Source organism: Eleutherodactylus coqui, chromosome 2, assembly GCF_035609145.1.
Source record: "Eleutherodactylus coqui strain aEleCoq1 chromosome 2, aEleCoq1.hap1, whole genome shotgun sequence".
Classification (NCBI taxonomy): domain Eukaryota; kingdom Metazoa; phylum Chordata; class Amphibia; order Anura; family Eleutherodactylidae; genus Eleutherodactylus; species Eleutherodactylus coqui.
In genome coordinates this window covers 284,330,745-284,342,962 of record NC_089838.1, presented here as the reverse complement: position 1 = coordinate 284,342,962, position 12,218 = coordinate 284,330,745, and the positions used below count along the sequence as shown (strand labels likewise).

Here is a 12,218-nt window from a genome sequence, read left to right as displayed (position 1 = left end):
TTATGTAAAAAATGGTTTATCTGTTCCATTTTTGTATAAAACACACGGGAGAAACCTAGCCAATCAACACACAGATTTCATTTACAAGACTTCAGGTACTTTTTTTTTTCTGTGAAACTTTGAATCTAAAGAACATACAAAGGTTTTCCTTTAAGTCTACACTCTATTACCTTCCGTTTATCTATTTCTTTTAGAAAAAGTAAAATTTTCAACGAAAATAAACAAAACAAATTCCACATATCCCCATTTTTTCTGTCCCAGTTACAGTACAATGGTAGAGGGCAGCAGGTTATGTACTTTATGCAGTTTTCTGCTGTCCCTTCTTTCCAATGAGAGATTTGTGGATATGAGGAATAACACCTGCAAAGAAAAAGTCAGAAAAAGTCAGAAAGTCACCGGCCTGTATATCAACACATCAGAGAACCCTAAAATATGCTAATGGGGTGTTGCATTAATTCGTATCAGTCAGATAATCGCTCCCTTTGCCAGGTGCATGTCCATCCAAGTGTTTTCATTCTGCTGTATACTATGTTTATGACACAACATAGAACTGTTTTGATGGAGCACAAAGCAGACTTTAAAGTTTAAAAAAATGCAACTGCAGCAGTAAATATATTAAAATTAGTGCAAAGGCAAAGTGTAGTTGTCAAATCGGGTTGCTGCTCTTACAATAGGAGTCTGGCAGTTAGTTGCTGTGGGAAACCTCACTTGGTGATTAACTCTTCACCAGTGTGTAAAATGCTTATATACTAGGGCAATATGCAAATACAAGATCTAGTAAAATATACCTCCTCCTGCAATGGTCGCCTTGATGAGGGAGTCCAACTCTTCATCACCACGAATGGCTAGCTGCAAGTGACGAGGAGTGATACGCTTCACCTTCAAATCTTTAGAGGCGTTTCCTGCTAACTCCAACACCTGGTTTTAAAATTAAAGATTAAATGCAAAAAAAAATGATTTTATATTTTTATACAATCAAGTATTTTACTGTATGAAAGAAACTTACTTCAGCAGTAAGGTATTCCAGAATGGCAGCACTGTACACTGCTGCAGTAGCACCAACTCTTCCGTGGCTTGTAGTGCGTGTCTTCAAGTGTCTGTGGATACGGCCCACTGGAAACTGAAACAAATATTCTGTTAGAAAGCATGTACTAATGCAAGAAATACAGCATGTCAATGCTCTATTTCTCAAAAGCAAGTAGTCTCTGTGATCAGCTGCTGTCTGATGTCGTTCTTGAAACTAGATATTTTTGGCCTTTACATTGATGCTTATTAAAATGACTCAATCAGGTCTCCTAAGCCGCCCCGTCTGAGGGAAACACAGGAGAGAGGCTAAGGTTGGGCATTTGGTATTTTCATCTTAAAAGCTGTATAAATGCTGCCTGGACTCTTAGAAAGCCTCACTGCACCCACACACTGCTGACTGACAGCTGTGTGTATACAAATTTAGGGGAAAGATGTCAATCACAATGTGGAGGTGGGAAAAGCAAAAGCTAGAGTCCTTGGCAGAAAATCTACTTTAGGGCTCCCACAGACTTGCGTTTCCGTTTTTTGTGAACGCGATTGTCAAGGGGACTTTCTAATGTTAAAAACGCAACGCAATGCACCAAAAACGCAAGTTGCGCTGCGTTGCATTTTTAACATTAGAAAGTCCCATTGATAATCACTTTCACAAAAAACGCAAATGCAAGTGTGTGGGAGCCCTTATGATTAGATTGTGGTTTTGCATACATAAATGTGTCTTTGCAGCATAGGTCAGTACTTCTAAACCAACTACCAGACAACCTCTTTAACATTAGTAAAGTAGAACATCAAAGAATCTTGGGCCCAAATGATCTGAAACAAACTATATATTACCTGTAGTCCTGCTCTCTGTGAGCGAGATACAGCCTTGGCCTTCGCCTTCCCACTGTCCTTCCCAGCCTTACCACCAGCCTGCAGGAAAAGAAAATGAAAATTATGTACACAGTTATGAAGTTTCTCTGCACTTAAAACTTCAGCGAGGAAGTGCTGCTTCACAAGTCTAGTAAATTCTGGTATAAAAGTGTGTATCCAGACATTGAACACAACTTTTTAAATAGTCTGACAGCTAAATACAGAATTTGACTGGAGCTGCACAACCTCGCTCGTCAGTAATATGTTGCAACCTCAATATTTCCCTATGGAAAAACATGCGATCTGCCCATGCTGGATTTACGTAAACTGGTCACTAGAGACTTTCCCTATAGGGAAAAACAACTCGCTATGATACTGTAATTTTACCACAACTCCTAAGTAACAATTGGAGCCCTAGCCTTAAAGGGGTTGACCAGTTATAAACTAGTCATGACCTATCTTTAGGAAAGGCTATCAGTAGTAGATCAGACAGTCTGCTGTCTCAGACCCCTGCTGATCAAGCTGTTCTCCTGGCTAATGTGCTAGTACACTGAGCTGATGTGTACAGGAAGCAGGCGGCTCCATTCTTATTGCAGTTGCTTGGCTTGGTACTGCCGGCAAAGTTCCTAGCAGTTCTCCCATCACCTGACCCACAGCACCCACTAAAGGGCACCAGGTGAAGGGTTGCACTGACAGCACAAAGAATTGCAAAGTGGGCGGAGCTCTGTAACCGCTGAAATCAGCAGCAGATACAAGCTTTTTAGGAAATGCTGAGGATTTTGCTACAATTTTTTTTTTTCACTGTGGAAAATCTACAGCATTTCCACTACATGTGAACAAACCCTAAAGGAGCCTAAAACTGGTAGAAATTGCAGATTTAAAATACTAACAGAACGCAGCTTGAAAATCATTCTAGACATTTGTCCATATTTCCATGCATGAAAGTAACTTTTTTGTTATATATAAAGAATATACTTTGGCCAGTGTCTTTTGTGGTTCTCCTTATCCCGGTTACACTGCCCGTGGCCTCTGTCATCATCTGAAAACATGGAGGATTGTAAGGGTATGTCCACACTGGACAGAAATGCTTTCTGTCTGAAAATCTGCAGGGAAGTACAGCAGCAAAGTGGATGAAGTTTGAATTCAGAAAAAAAACAAAACTGAAAAACTACTCTATGCATTCGACATTTAAGCTGGATCGGGCTATTTATACAATTCCATATATAGGACATATAAGGGCCACTATTCTGTGTGTTATCTTTTGCAGAAAAGAATTTGGTCTTGCTGGTTTGTTTGTCCTTCCACTGCCTTACTTTTCTTACCATATCAATACGGCAGGAGTGTTAGCCACTGGAGCTAGCAGTAGTTATTGTTGTGTCCACTAATTCTGATATTTTCTGTCCTAGTACGACTTATTGCATTTGTGTGGTTTATTTATATACACATTGTCAAAAAATTTATTAATCACCTAGAAAGTTTCATTTGATTCCGACAACTCCTATTTGTTATAGCATTGATATAAGTGATTAGAATATGAGAGCAAAAGAATCATTTATTGTGGAAAACTGACCCCTTGAAGGGAGGCTCTAGTACCCTGTTGTACCTCCTTTAGCTTGGATACAAGATGTGATACGGACGGGCATGGAGGCTCTAGTACCCTGTTGTACCACCTCTAGCTTGGATACAAGATGTGATACAGGTGGGCATGGAGGCTCTAGTACCCTGTTGTACCACCTCTAGCTTGGATACAAGATGTGATACGGGTGGACGTGGAGGCATATCAATCCACATTTGCTGAAACTGAACCTCTAGATCGTGCAAAACTTGCAGGCTGTTGAAGTTGGCGTTCCAGATGGTGCCAGACATGTTCTATTGGTGATAAATCTGGGGAGCGGGCAGCCACAGAAGTGTGACAATGTTGTGCAGACAGTCTTTTTATTTTCTGTGCATGTAATACCTTCTGCAGTTTGAAGAGACTTTTTAATTGCATATCTTTCTCATGATGTTTTACACAAACCATATTTAAAACCTAAAAGGGGTTTTCTGGAACTAAACTACCGCTTGGTGGGGAACCGGAGTTGCAGACAGTTGACAATCGGCTGATATGAAGTAACAGCAGCACTTGGGTGAGTGCTGTGGCCACTTCAGCCCATATGAAACGCAGCACTGTACATTTTATAGCGGCTGTGATTGTTATATCTGCTCAATACCGTTCACTGGAATGGGACTGACTTGCTCCCAGGCCATGCGACTAATGAAAGTGACATCACAGGCCTGAGAGGAAGCCATAGTGCTGTTAACTTCAGGATAGGTCATCAATAGTTTAGTCCTGGAAAAACCCTTTAAGGAAAAAAAAACTCCTTTCACTTTATATGTAGCATTTTGATAAAGGCACAAGCAGAAATTTGTATATTTATAAAAATGTTCATATTTTACAGGACTTTCAATTAACACATGGACGCCGTCCTCCACCAAACCACCCCCCCCCCACCCAAAACAAGAGGGCAACACTGTGTGTGAAATTGGCCTAAATTATTCCCGCCTATAGATATATTTTTTTAAAGGCACCCTAGAATTAGGGTGGTTTCACATCCAGTAGGAGGTTCCCTAATAGATGCGACTAAAAATAAGCTGGGCAGACTTTCCGTTCTGTCCAAAACCGTAGCACAGGTATGAAAACAGCCTTATACAGGCATTTTTAAGTTATAGTCACAAGTGGATGCAAAATGAAGGAAGAGTTCAAATCTATGCCTGCTCATAGTAGGTGTAGATTTACTTTTTTGTCTTTAGGGCGTTTTATGTTTATTCAGACATGTACAGTTCTTTGTAAATTTTGCTTCAGCATACTTAAGAGTGGCGTAGGAAATACCAGTCTTAAAGGGGGTTTCCAGGCAAAAATAATAATGACCTATCATCAGGATAATGCAAAGCACTGTCATGACAGCTGGAGACCTACTGAGGTCTGCCATATTAATATTCCCATTACACCAGATGCTGAGTGTAATAGGATGATGCTGTGTTTATAATACACTGCAGTACAGAAATATTGCTGTTTATTATACAAGTCTACACATGTCAGAACTATTAACCTATCACATTTAGCCTGCACTGTGAATGTAGTTACAAAAAAATCTACTGCACTGGTGAACTGTTTTTTGTTTATTCTAACCAACCTCCAAAAAAAGATAGAATAAAAAGCGAACAAAGGTTATGAGTCAGATTATGACCGTTTATTTTACTACTGTAAAAACTCCTAGATAAACTGAGTATTTCTAGAATAATACTGACCCACAAAAAAGTTGAAACTCACTGTATAAGTGAAACACAAAAAACTATAGTGAACTTGTGGTTTTTGTTATTCCACCCCACTTTTTTTGAAAGCTTTTGAATTATATAAAACTTAGGACATTAAAAAATTTGTCCCGCAGAAAACAAGTTCTCATTTGGATGTATTGACAAAAAATAAAGTTATGACTGTTTTGAAGGTGAGCATGAAGAAAACAAATGATCAATGTGTCCTGATGGGGGGTAAATATACTTTTCAGCTCATTTTTAATTTCACTGTACTAAAAATGCCTTCCATTGTAAAATGTAGTCACTGAGCACAGAAGCCATTCTGTACTAGGAGAGCAAACTATCCCACGCCTGAACTGGTCTCCATGCCATTTGTAAAACAGTAAGTATTGTGTGCTGTGAAACCCCAATATACCACTATATAGTAATGTACCTCTGTACAACTCCTACACATACTGCAACTTCATGAACCCTTGTCCATAACTATAAAGTCAAATTTACCATGCTGTATTTTGCTCTGGAGAGATGACCAACGGCTGTAAATGGATGAAAATACACAGAACTGTAAAGATTTTTAATCATGTCAGAAGGCAACTTACACAGATGGATGTTTATCATCAATTTTTATTACACTGGGACTAGTGGCTGGTAAGTGATTTGTGATAAACCTGCTGGAATGTAAAGAGGTTATTAATAATGACATGTCGTTGCTATAGACAGTGATGGGCATTTCATAGATCACTGAACAGGAAGCAATGGGGGACTCCAGATTCGGGGACATTACTCATCGAACTGAAAGTATATTAATTGTTTTGCATGTTGAGTATTCAGTAATAGAAAACAACAACCTCCGGCATGTCCGTGGATACCAGGATAAAAGCAGTATTTTATTTTGACATCATTGATAAAAACATTTTCCAAAAAACGTTTTTTGGCGCTTACATGTTTCGAATAACATTTCTTATTCATAGCATATCATGTCAAAATAAAATACTGTTTTTATCCTGGTATCCATGGAAGTGCCAGACGTTTTCTACTGCTGTGGGGTGTGCCTGCACCTGTCCGTGCACCTGATGGTGGTTGTATTCGTGCGGTGAGCTGGCATTTTGGATTTACATTGAGTATTCTGTGTTTGTAAATGGTCAGCAGTTGAAAAAATATCCATTTGTGCACATTGGTGCTAATTTAAAGGGGTTGTCCCGAGGCAGCAAGTGGGTCTATACACTTCTGCATGGCCATAATAATGCACTTTGTAATGTACATTGTGCATTAATTATGAGCCATACAGAAGTTATAAAAAGTTTTATACTTACCTGCTCCGTTGCTGGCGTCCTCGTCTCCATGGTGCCGACTAATTTTCGCCCTCCGATGGCCAAATTAGCCGCGCTTGCGCAGTCCGGGTCTTCTCCTCTTCTCTATGGGGCTCCATGTAGCTCCGCCCCGTCACGTGCCGATTCCAGCCAATCAGGAGGCTGGAATCGGCAATGGACCGCACAGAAGCCCTGCGGTCCATGAAGACAGAGGATCCCGGCGACCATCTTCAGCAGGTGAGTATGAAGACGCCGGACCGCCGGGATTCAGGTAAGCGCTGTGCGGGTGGGTTTTTTAACCCCTGCATCGGGGTTGTCTCGCGCCGAACGGGGGGGGGGGGTTTAAAAAAAAAAAAAAAACACGTTTCGGCGCGGGACATCTCCTTTAAGGGTTTTCTGCCAGATTTTTGGTGGAATTTGGGCTGGAATAACAGCGTACTATTTTTTTTTACAACATGTAAACAAATGATTTGCAACAAAAAAATGGAAAATTACAAATGGGTCTGCCAAGTTTTATTCTTGCGAATTTAGGAGTAGTCTTTGTTTCAGATGTTTCCAAAACATTTATGAAACTAAGGCCCAATACCCACGGGCGGATTCTAATTATAAAATCCGCATGAGTCTCCCACACGGAAGATCCACAGCTCTAGGCGCCTATAGTGATGCAGTCAATGGAAGCCGCCCGATTTGCAGCACAGCTACAGCTGTCACTGTGGACGATCCGCGGGAAAGCAGATTTAAAAAAGAAAAATTGTACTGCGCATGCGTCTGCGGGCGCGGCTGGATTCCGATGCAGGATTCAGCAGTGGAATCTGTGCATGCCCGTGGACATTGGGCCTAAGGCTGCCTTCACACCTGCATTAAAATTTCATGATTTTCACACGATGCGAATGTGAGTAAAGGTGCAAAATTATGAAACCAATGATTTTCAATTAAAAAAAAATGCAGCATGTCCTATCCACGTTTTTCTTTTTTTTTGGTCTAGCCTATGGAGCCTCTTTTTTATCCTTTCATAATACACGAGCTTGCGATTTTCGTGCAAAGCAATGCGTTTTTAACATTAAACTCGTATTGACTTCTGCGCGATAAAATTGCCACTTTTCACAAAAAGCATCGCTGATCAAAAATAACATGAACAAAAATGTGCTTTTGCTGCGATTTTCATGCGGCGATCGCCAGTGTGAAGGAGTCATCAATGTCAGAAAACGTAAGCGCAGATTAGACCAAGTACAACTTGGCCTAAATAGCATAGGTAATTGGTTGGTGCATTTGCCAAGCTTGGCGCAATTCTATTGGGCCATTTTTCAGCCTGAGGTAAGTTTTGAGCTATTATTTTGGTGCATCTGTATGGATGTTGATGCAACTAAGCATTCTGTTGAAGAGTTTACAGTAAGAGTAATGCAAGCGCCAAACATTCTTTATGCCGCTGTGCACTCCTACTCAGACACTTGGTGTAAAAATCACAGCAGCACGCACTTCGAGGTAAGCTTTGAGTGAAGTCAAACAAATTCCCATTTTGGCACAGCTAGAATAAATTGTGGCACATCTCAGCTTCTTATGACTCCTCAATTGACTAGTTTCTGGCCTATGTCAAAATTTGGCAAAATGTACATGCGCTGTTCACTTCTTTCATAAATATGGGGTAGATTACAGCTGTTGGAAATTAAAACTGGCACAAATCTTTTATTAATAAAAAAAAAAAAAAAGCTCCATTGTGTTTGGTAGGTGCCCAGTAATAGGACGTTAAGCATATACAGTTGGCTAGCTCTGATGACTGGGAGAACAGCAGCAAACCCCCCTGCAATCAGCTGGGGGTAGGTATTTCTTGTTTTTCTGACAGCACAATCCATGTTATGTGGGCAACAGTAACATTGTTTAAAGGGGTATTCTAAAGAGTAAAACTTTTTCCAAATTTTCACCCATCCACTGGATGGGTGAAAATTGATAGATCTGACTGCTAGGACTCCTGAGAGAGAGGAGGACCCATGTCCCCCTTATTTCTTAATGCAGGACTGCTTTGCCTTACCTATTCCTGTAACACTGCAACAAAGGTGTCTTTGGCCACGTTTCCATTTATTTCATTAGGGAGATAACAGTGTACAAAGCGTTTGGCTATTTCCAGCAGTTCTACTGAAATGAATGGAACAGCACTGCACTTGCCACTGCTGTTCCCTTAAATTCATTGGGGTTAACGAAAATAGCCAAGCACAGTGCTCGGCTATCTGCCCCCCTAAAGTGAATGGAGCCGCAGCCGTGCATGCACGACCAACGACACACTTGTAGTAACATTACAGAAATGCTGAGAAGCAACGCTGCATTGAGAGATGGAATAGACATGGGTCTCCTATTGAATTCAATGGAGGGGTCGCAAAAGTATCGTATTTCATGACTTAGGCCTCATACACACAGCCTGATTTTTGCTGCGGAATCCGGAGTGGCATCTGGCTCCGGATTCTACAACACTAACCCTCCAAAGCATACTATGGAAAAATAATTCCTCATGCACACGATTGGAAAGCAATTGTGTTTTCTGCTCACGGATCAAAAATCGCAGCATGCTCCATTTTACTGTGGTTACCACACAGACAGCTTCCATTATAGTCAATGTAAGCTGTCTGGGCCATGGATTCTGTGAGAAAAGCAGGAGTTTAAAAAAAAAAAAAAAAAAAAAATCTGTACTGCACATGTCCGGGGGCGAGTCGTGCGGACCATCCACAGTACAGAGAAGTCGGAAGAAGACAACGGGTATGCAGGGTCACCCGCCACGGTCAGGGCCGGATTTCGGGCGAGATTCCCTACGTGGAATCCGTATGTGCCGTGTGCATTCAGTCTTAAGTAATGAACCAAAAATAAAATAGGCCCCCAGTTTTATTTGTTTTGCTATATACTGAAGGAAAAAAATAAATAAAAACCTGACATGGTGTATAGAACTGCACTCAGATAAGACTGGTGATGTTTCTTCTTGTGACCCAACACTGATAAGTTTTTATTCCGTGGTGTGACTTGGGCTCTATTCACATCGGGGGTGGAGGCTCTGGTCTGAGCCTCTGGCGCAGATCTAGCGTGAAATGTTGGCTGAAAACGTTGCGCATCAGGGCATTTTTGTCTGAAAAAAATGCTGGATAAATGCAGGAACCGAATGGACCCACTTATAGGCAATGGGGGACTGTTCGGCACAGTTTGGTTATGAGGCGAATCTGTCCATACAGGGAATTCCAGTTTCCTGCTCCTGTAAAGGAGCAGGAAAATGGAATCCCTGGCGCAGATGTGAATAAAGCTTTACAGCTAAGAGCAAAAATATTTTTCACATATAATGGCTAACAAAAATTTAAGAAATTATGTTAAACAGCCAGCTCTCCAGACTAATTCAGTCTCTTCCTCAGCTATTGGGGCTCATTTCTATTACAATTAGAAATATTCATTCCTCTGTTCCATACTTAGAGCAGAGAGACTGAAATTAAGAAAAAAAAAAGGAATACAATGTTTCGGAATCCCTCCCCCCCCCCCCGATGATTTTTAATGGATTAAAAAAATACTTTGTTTCCATTTCAGTTACATATTTAAAACCAGTTTTAAAAATGGAAATGAAACTAAATCAAATTTCCATTAAAAAAGCAAAACTTTACTTAAACCCCCCAATTAATTTTCATTTCTGTTTCTAACGGGAACAAGCCTTAAAGTATCTACACAAACCTACAGATGTATATTATATACACACACACAAGAGCACATAATACTTAAATGGGGTTTCTTCCTTAAATAATGTGCAGTCAGGGCTTAGATTAAAATAAAGCGCACACAACCCGGTCCAGCAAGAACAGTTTCTGGTGCATGTGACCACTCAGCCAATAGGAGGCTTTAGCAGTCATGTGACATTCTTCACAGTATAACCGCTGAAGCCTGTGATTGGCTGAACAGTCATGTGTGCACAAACAGCAGCTTCTTCCAGACTGAGACAGCGAGGATGGACCAGGGACGACCTCTGACCCGTGGACGTTGTTTACATTTTTTATTTGAACCCAATCCCTACACATAATTTCTTTTTCTGCTCGAAAACCCCTTTAATCAGCTGTTATCGGGTAGAGGTGATGCAACCATGTTCCACAGTTTGTTTTTTCCAGTTACAATCTCCTATTGCGGTTTCCTACTTTAATGTACTTTTGCCTAAAAATGTAATTATTCCAATATTTTCTCAGAAAAGGTCACCCCTGAAACCATATCATGGGATGGATATATATATATATATATATATAAATAATCTCCCAATCCCATAATATGGTTTTGGGGGTCAGACCTTTTCTGAAAAAAATATTGGAATAATTAAATTCTTTGTCTTTAGGCAAAAGTCCATTAAAGTAGGAAACAAGAATAGGAGATAGTTAAAAAAAGTTCTCCCCTGCTGTTTCCATTGCTGCTCGGTGTTTTATAGTTAGACGTGACTTATAATTGCAGAAGGTTAGGGACAAAAAAAACAAAACCCCTAAATCCCCCCTCCCCCCCCCCCCCGGACTGGTGACAATTGTCTTATAATGTCACCTCTGCCCCTCTGACACCATCAGCCACAGTGACACTTAGAAGTGCAGGGAAGTGTCACAAGTGGCGGCAGTGACCGGCGGCTGCTGTAACGAGCCCCGTGTATTCTTCCCTCCTCCATGTCGCCGTAGCGGCGGCGGGTATTACTGCACGGGACGTGAGGGCGGATTACAGCCCCCAGCTAAAGGGCGCCGCTGCTCTCTGTCCACACGGAGAACAATACCGCCCTGAGGAGAGCCGAGCCGCGGGCACCTCACACCCCGCCCGGCGGACGCTGCACACCGCCAGGTTCGAGCACATCGCTCTTCCCGCCTTTTCCCCCTACCGGGATATTTACGTGCTCTTTGAGGCCGTGGTGGCGGCAGCTCCCAACACTCCCAATAAACCCTGCCGAGGTAATCCGAAATAATTACCATGTTGCGGTACTTCAAGCGTCGCCGTTAGAAAACCCGGATACCGTTGCCCCCGTGTCTACGCTCCTCAGTGGTGCCGGTACCGCGTACTCTCAGCCTCTCACACACACAACACAATAACCCCCCCTCCTCCCCGCTTGTCAGGCCCGAGCGAGAGGACACAGTGCAACCAATCACAAAGCGCCTTCCTCGTTTGAAACCCCGTCTTCACCAATCGGACGCTGCCTTCTTCCCCAGGTGCCTAGCGTGAGCCCGCCTCTTTTACTTAACGGCTGTTTCCCTCCCATGGCCCCTCAGCTTGATTTTGCACACGGCACGCTAATGAGTGGGTGTGATCACAGCGCGTCAGCGGGAGAACTCGAGCCAATCATAACAGACGTTTACCGCTGACTGATAGGGACGTTCGCCAATCGTGTGAAGAAACGTGCTGTAGGCGGGCGTCTCGTGAGCTCCACAGGAGGATTAACCAATAGGATGAATGGATTGTAGAGGGGGGCGGGTTCATCACTTTCCCGCCCTCATTGTCTTGTTTGCTTTAGGAAAAAGCTAAAATGGCGCCTGAGCTTTCGCGGCTGATAGTGAAGGCAGAGCGTCCTGTGGACGTGTATCTGGCACGGCACAAAGTCCTATTGTTTTTACCTCACCCAATAAATAAATAAATAAGCCCTATTGCTATATCGCACTGAAAAAAAGTACTCAACACGTCATTACCAGGGAAACGTTACATGAAAACACAGCAAAAACACGGAAATAACTGCAGATTTGGTTTTAAAATAAGATTTTCTATTTACAA

General features: G+C 41.9%; 1 protein-coding gene across 1 annotated transcript; it reads right to left on the bottom strand.

Moving 5' to 3' along the window:
* H2AZ2 (H2A.Z variant histone 2) lies at nucleotides 1–11,584 on the bottom strand. Its single transcript, XM_066593112.1, has 5 exons — nucleotides 11,426–11,584; nucleotides 1,858–1,935; nucleotides 1,007–1,120; nucleotides 789–918; nucleotides 1–360 (listed from the first exon to the last, which is right to left on the bottom strand). The coding sequence occupies exons 1-5, from the start codon at nucleotides 11,426–11,428 to the stop codon at nucleotides 299–301; spliced, it is 387 nt and encodes a 128-aa protein (XP_066449209.1). The 5' UTR covers nucleotides 11,429–11,584; the 3' UTR covers nucleotides 1–298.
* Between the last annotated feature and the right edge of the window lie 634 nt (nucleotides 11,585–12,218).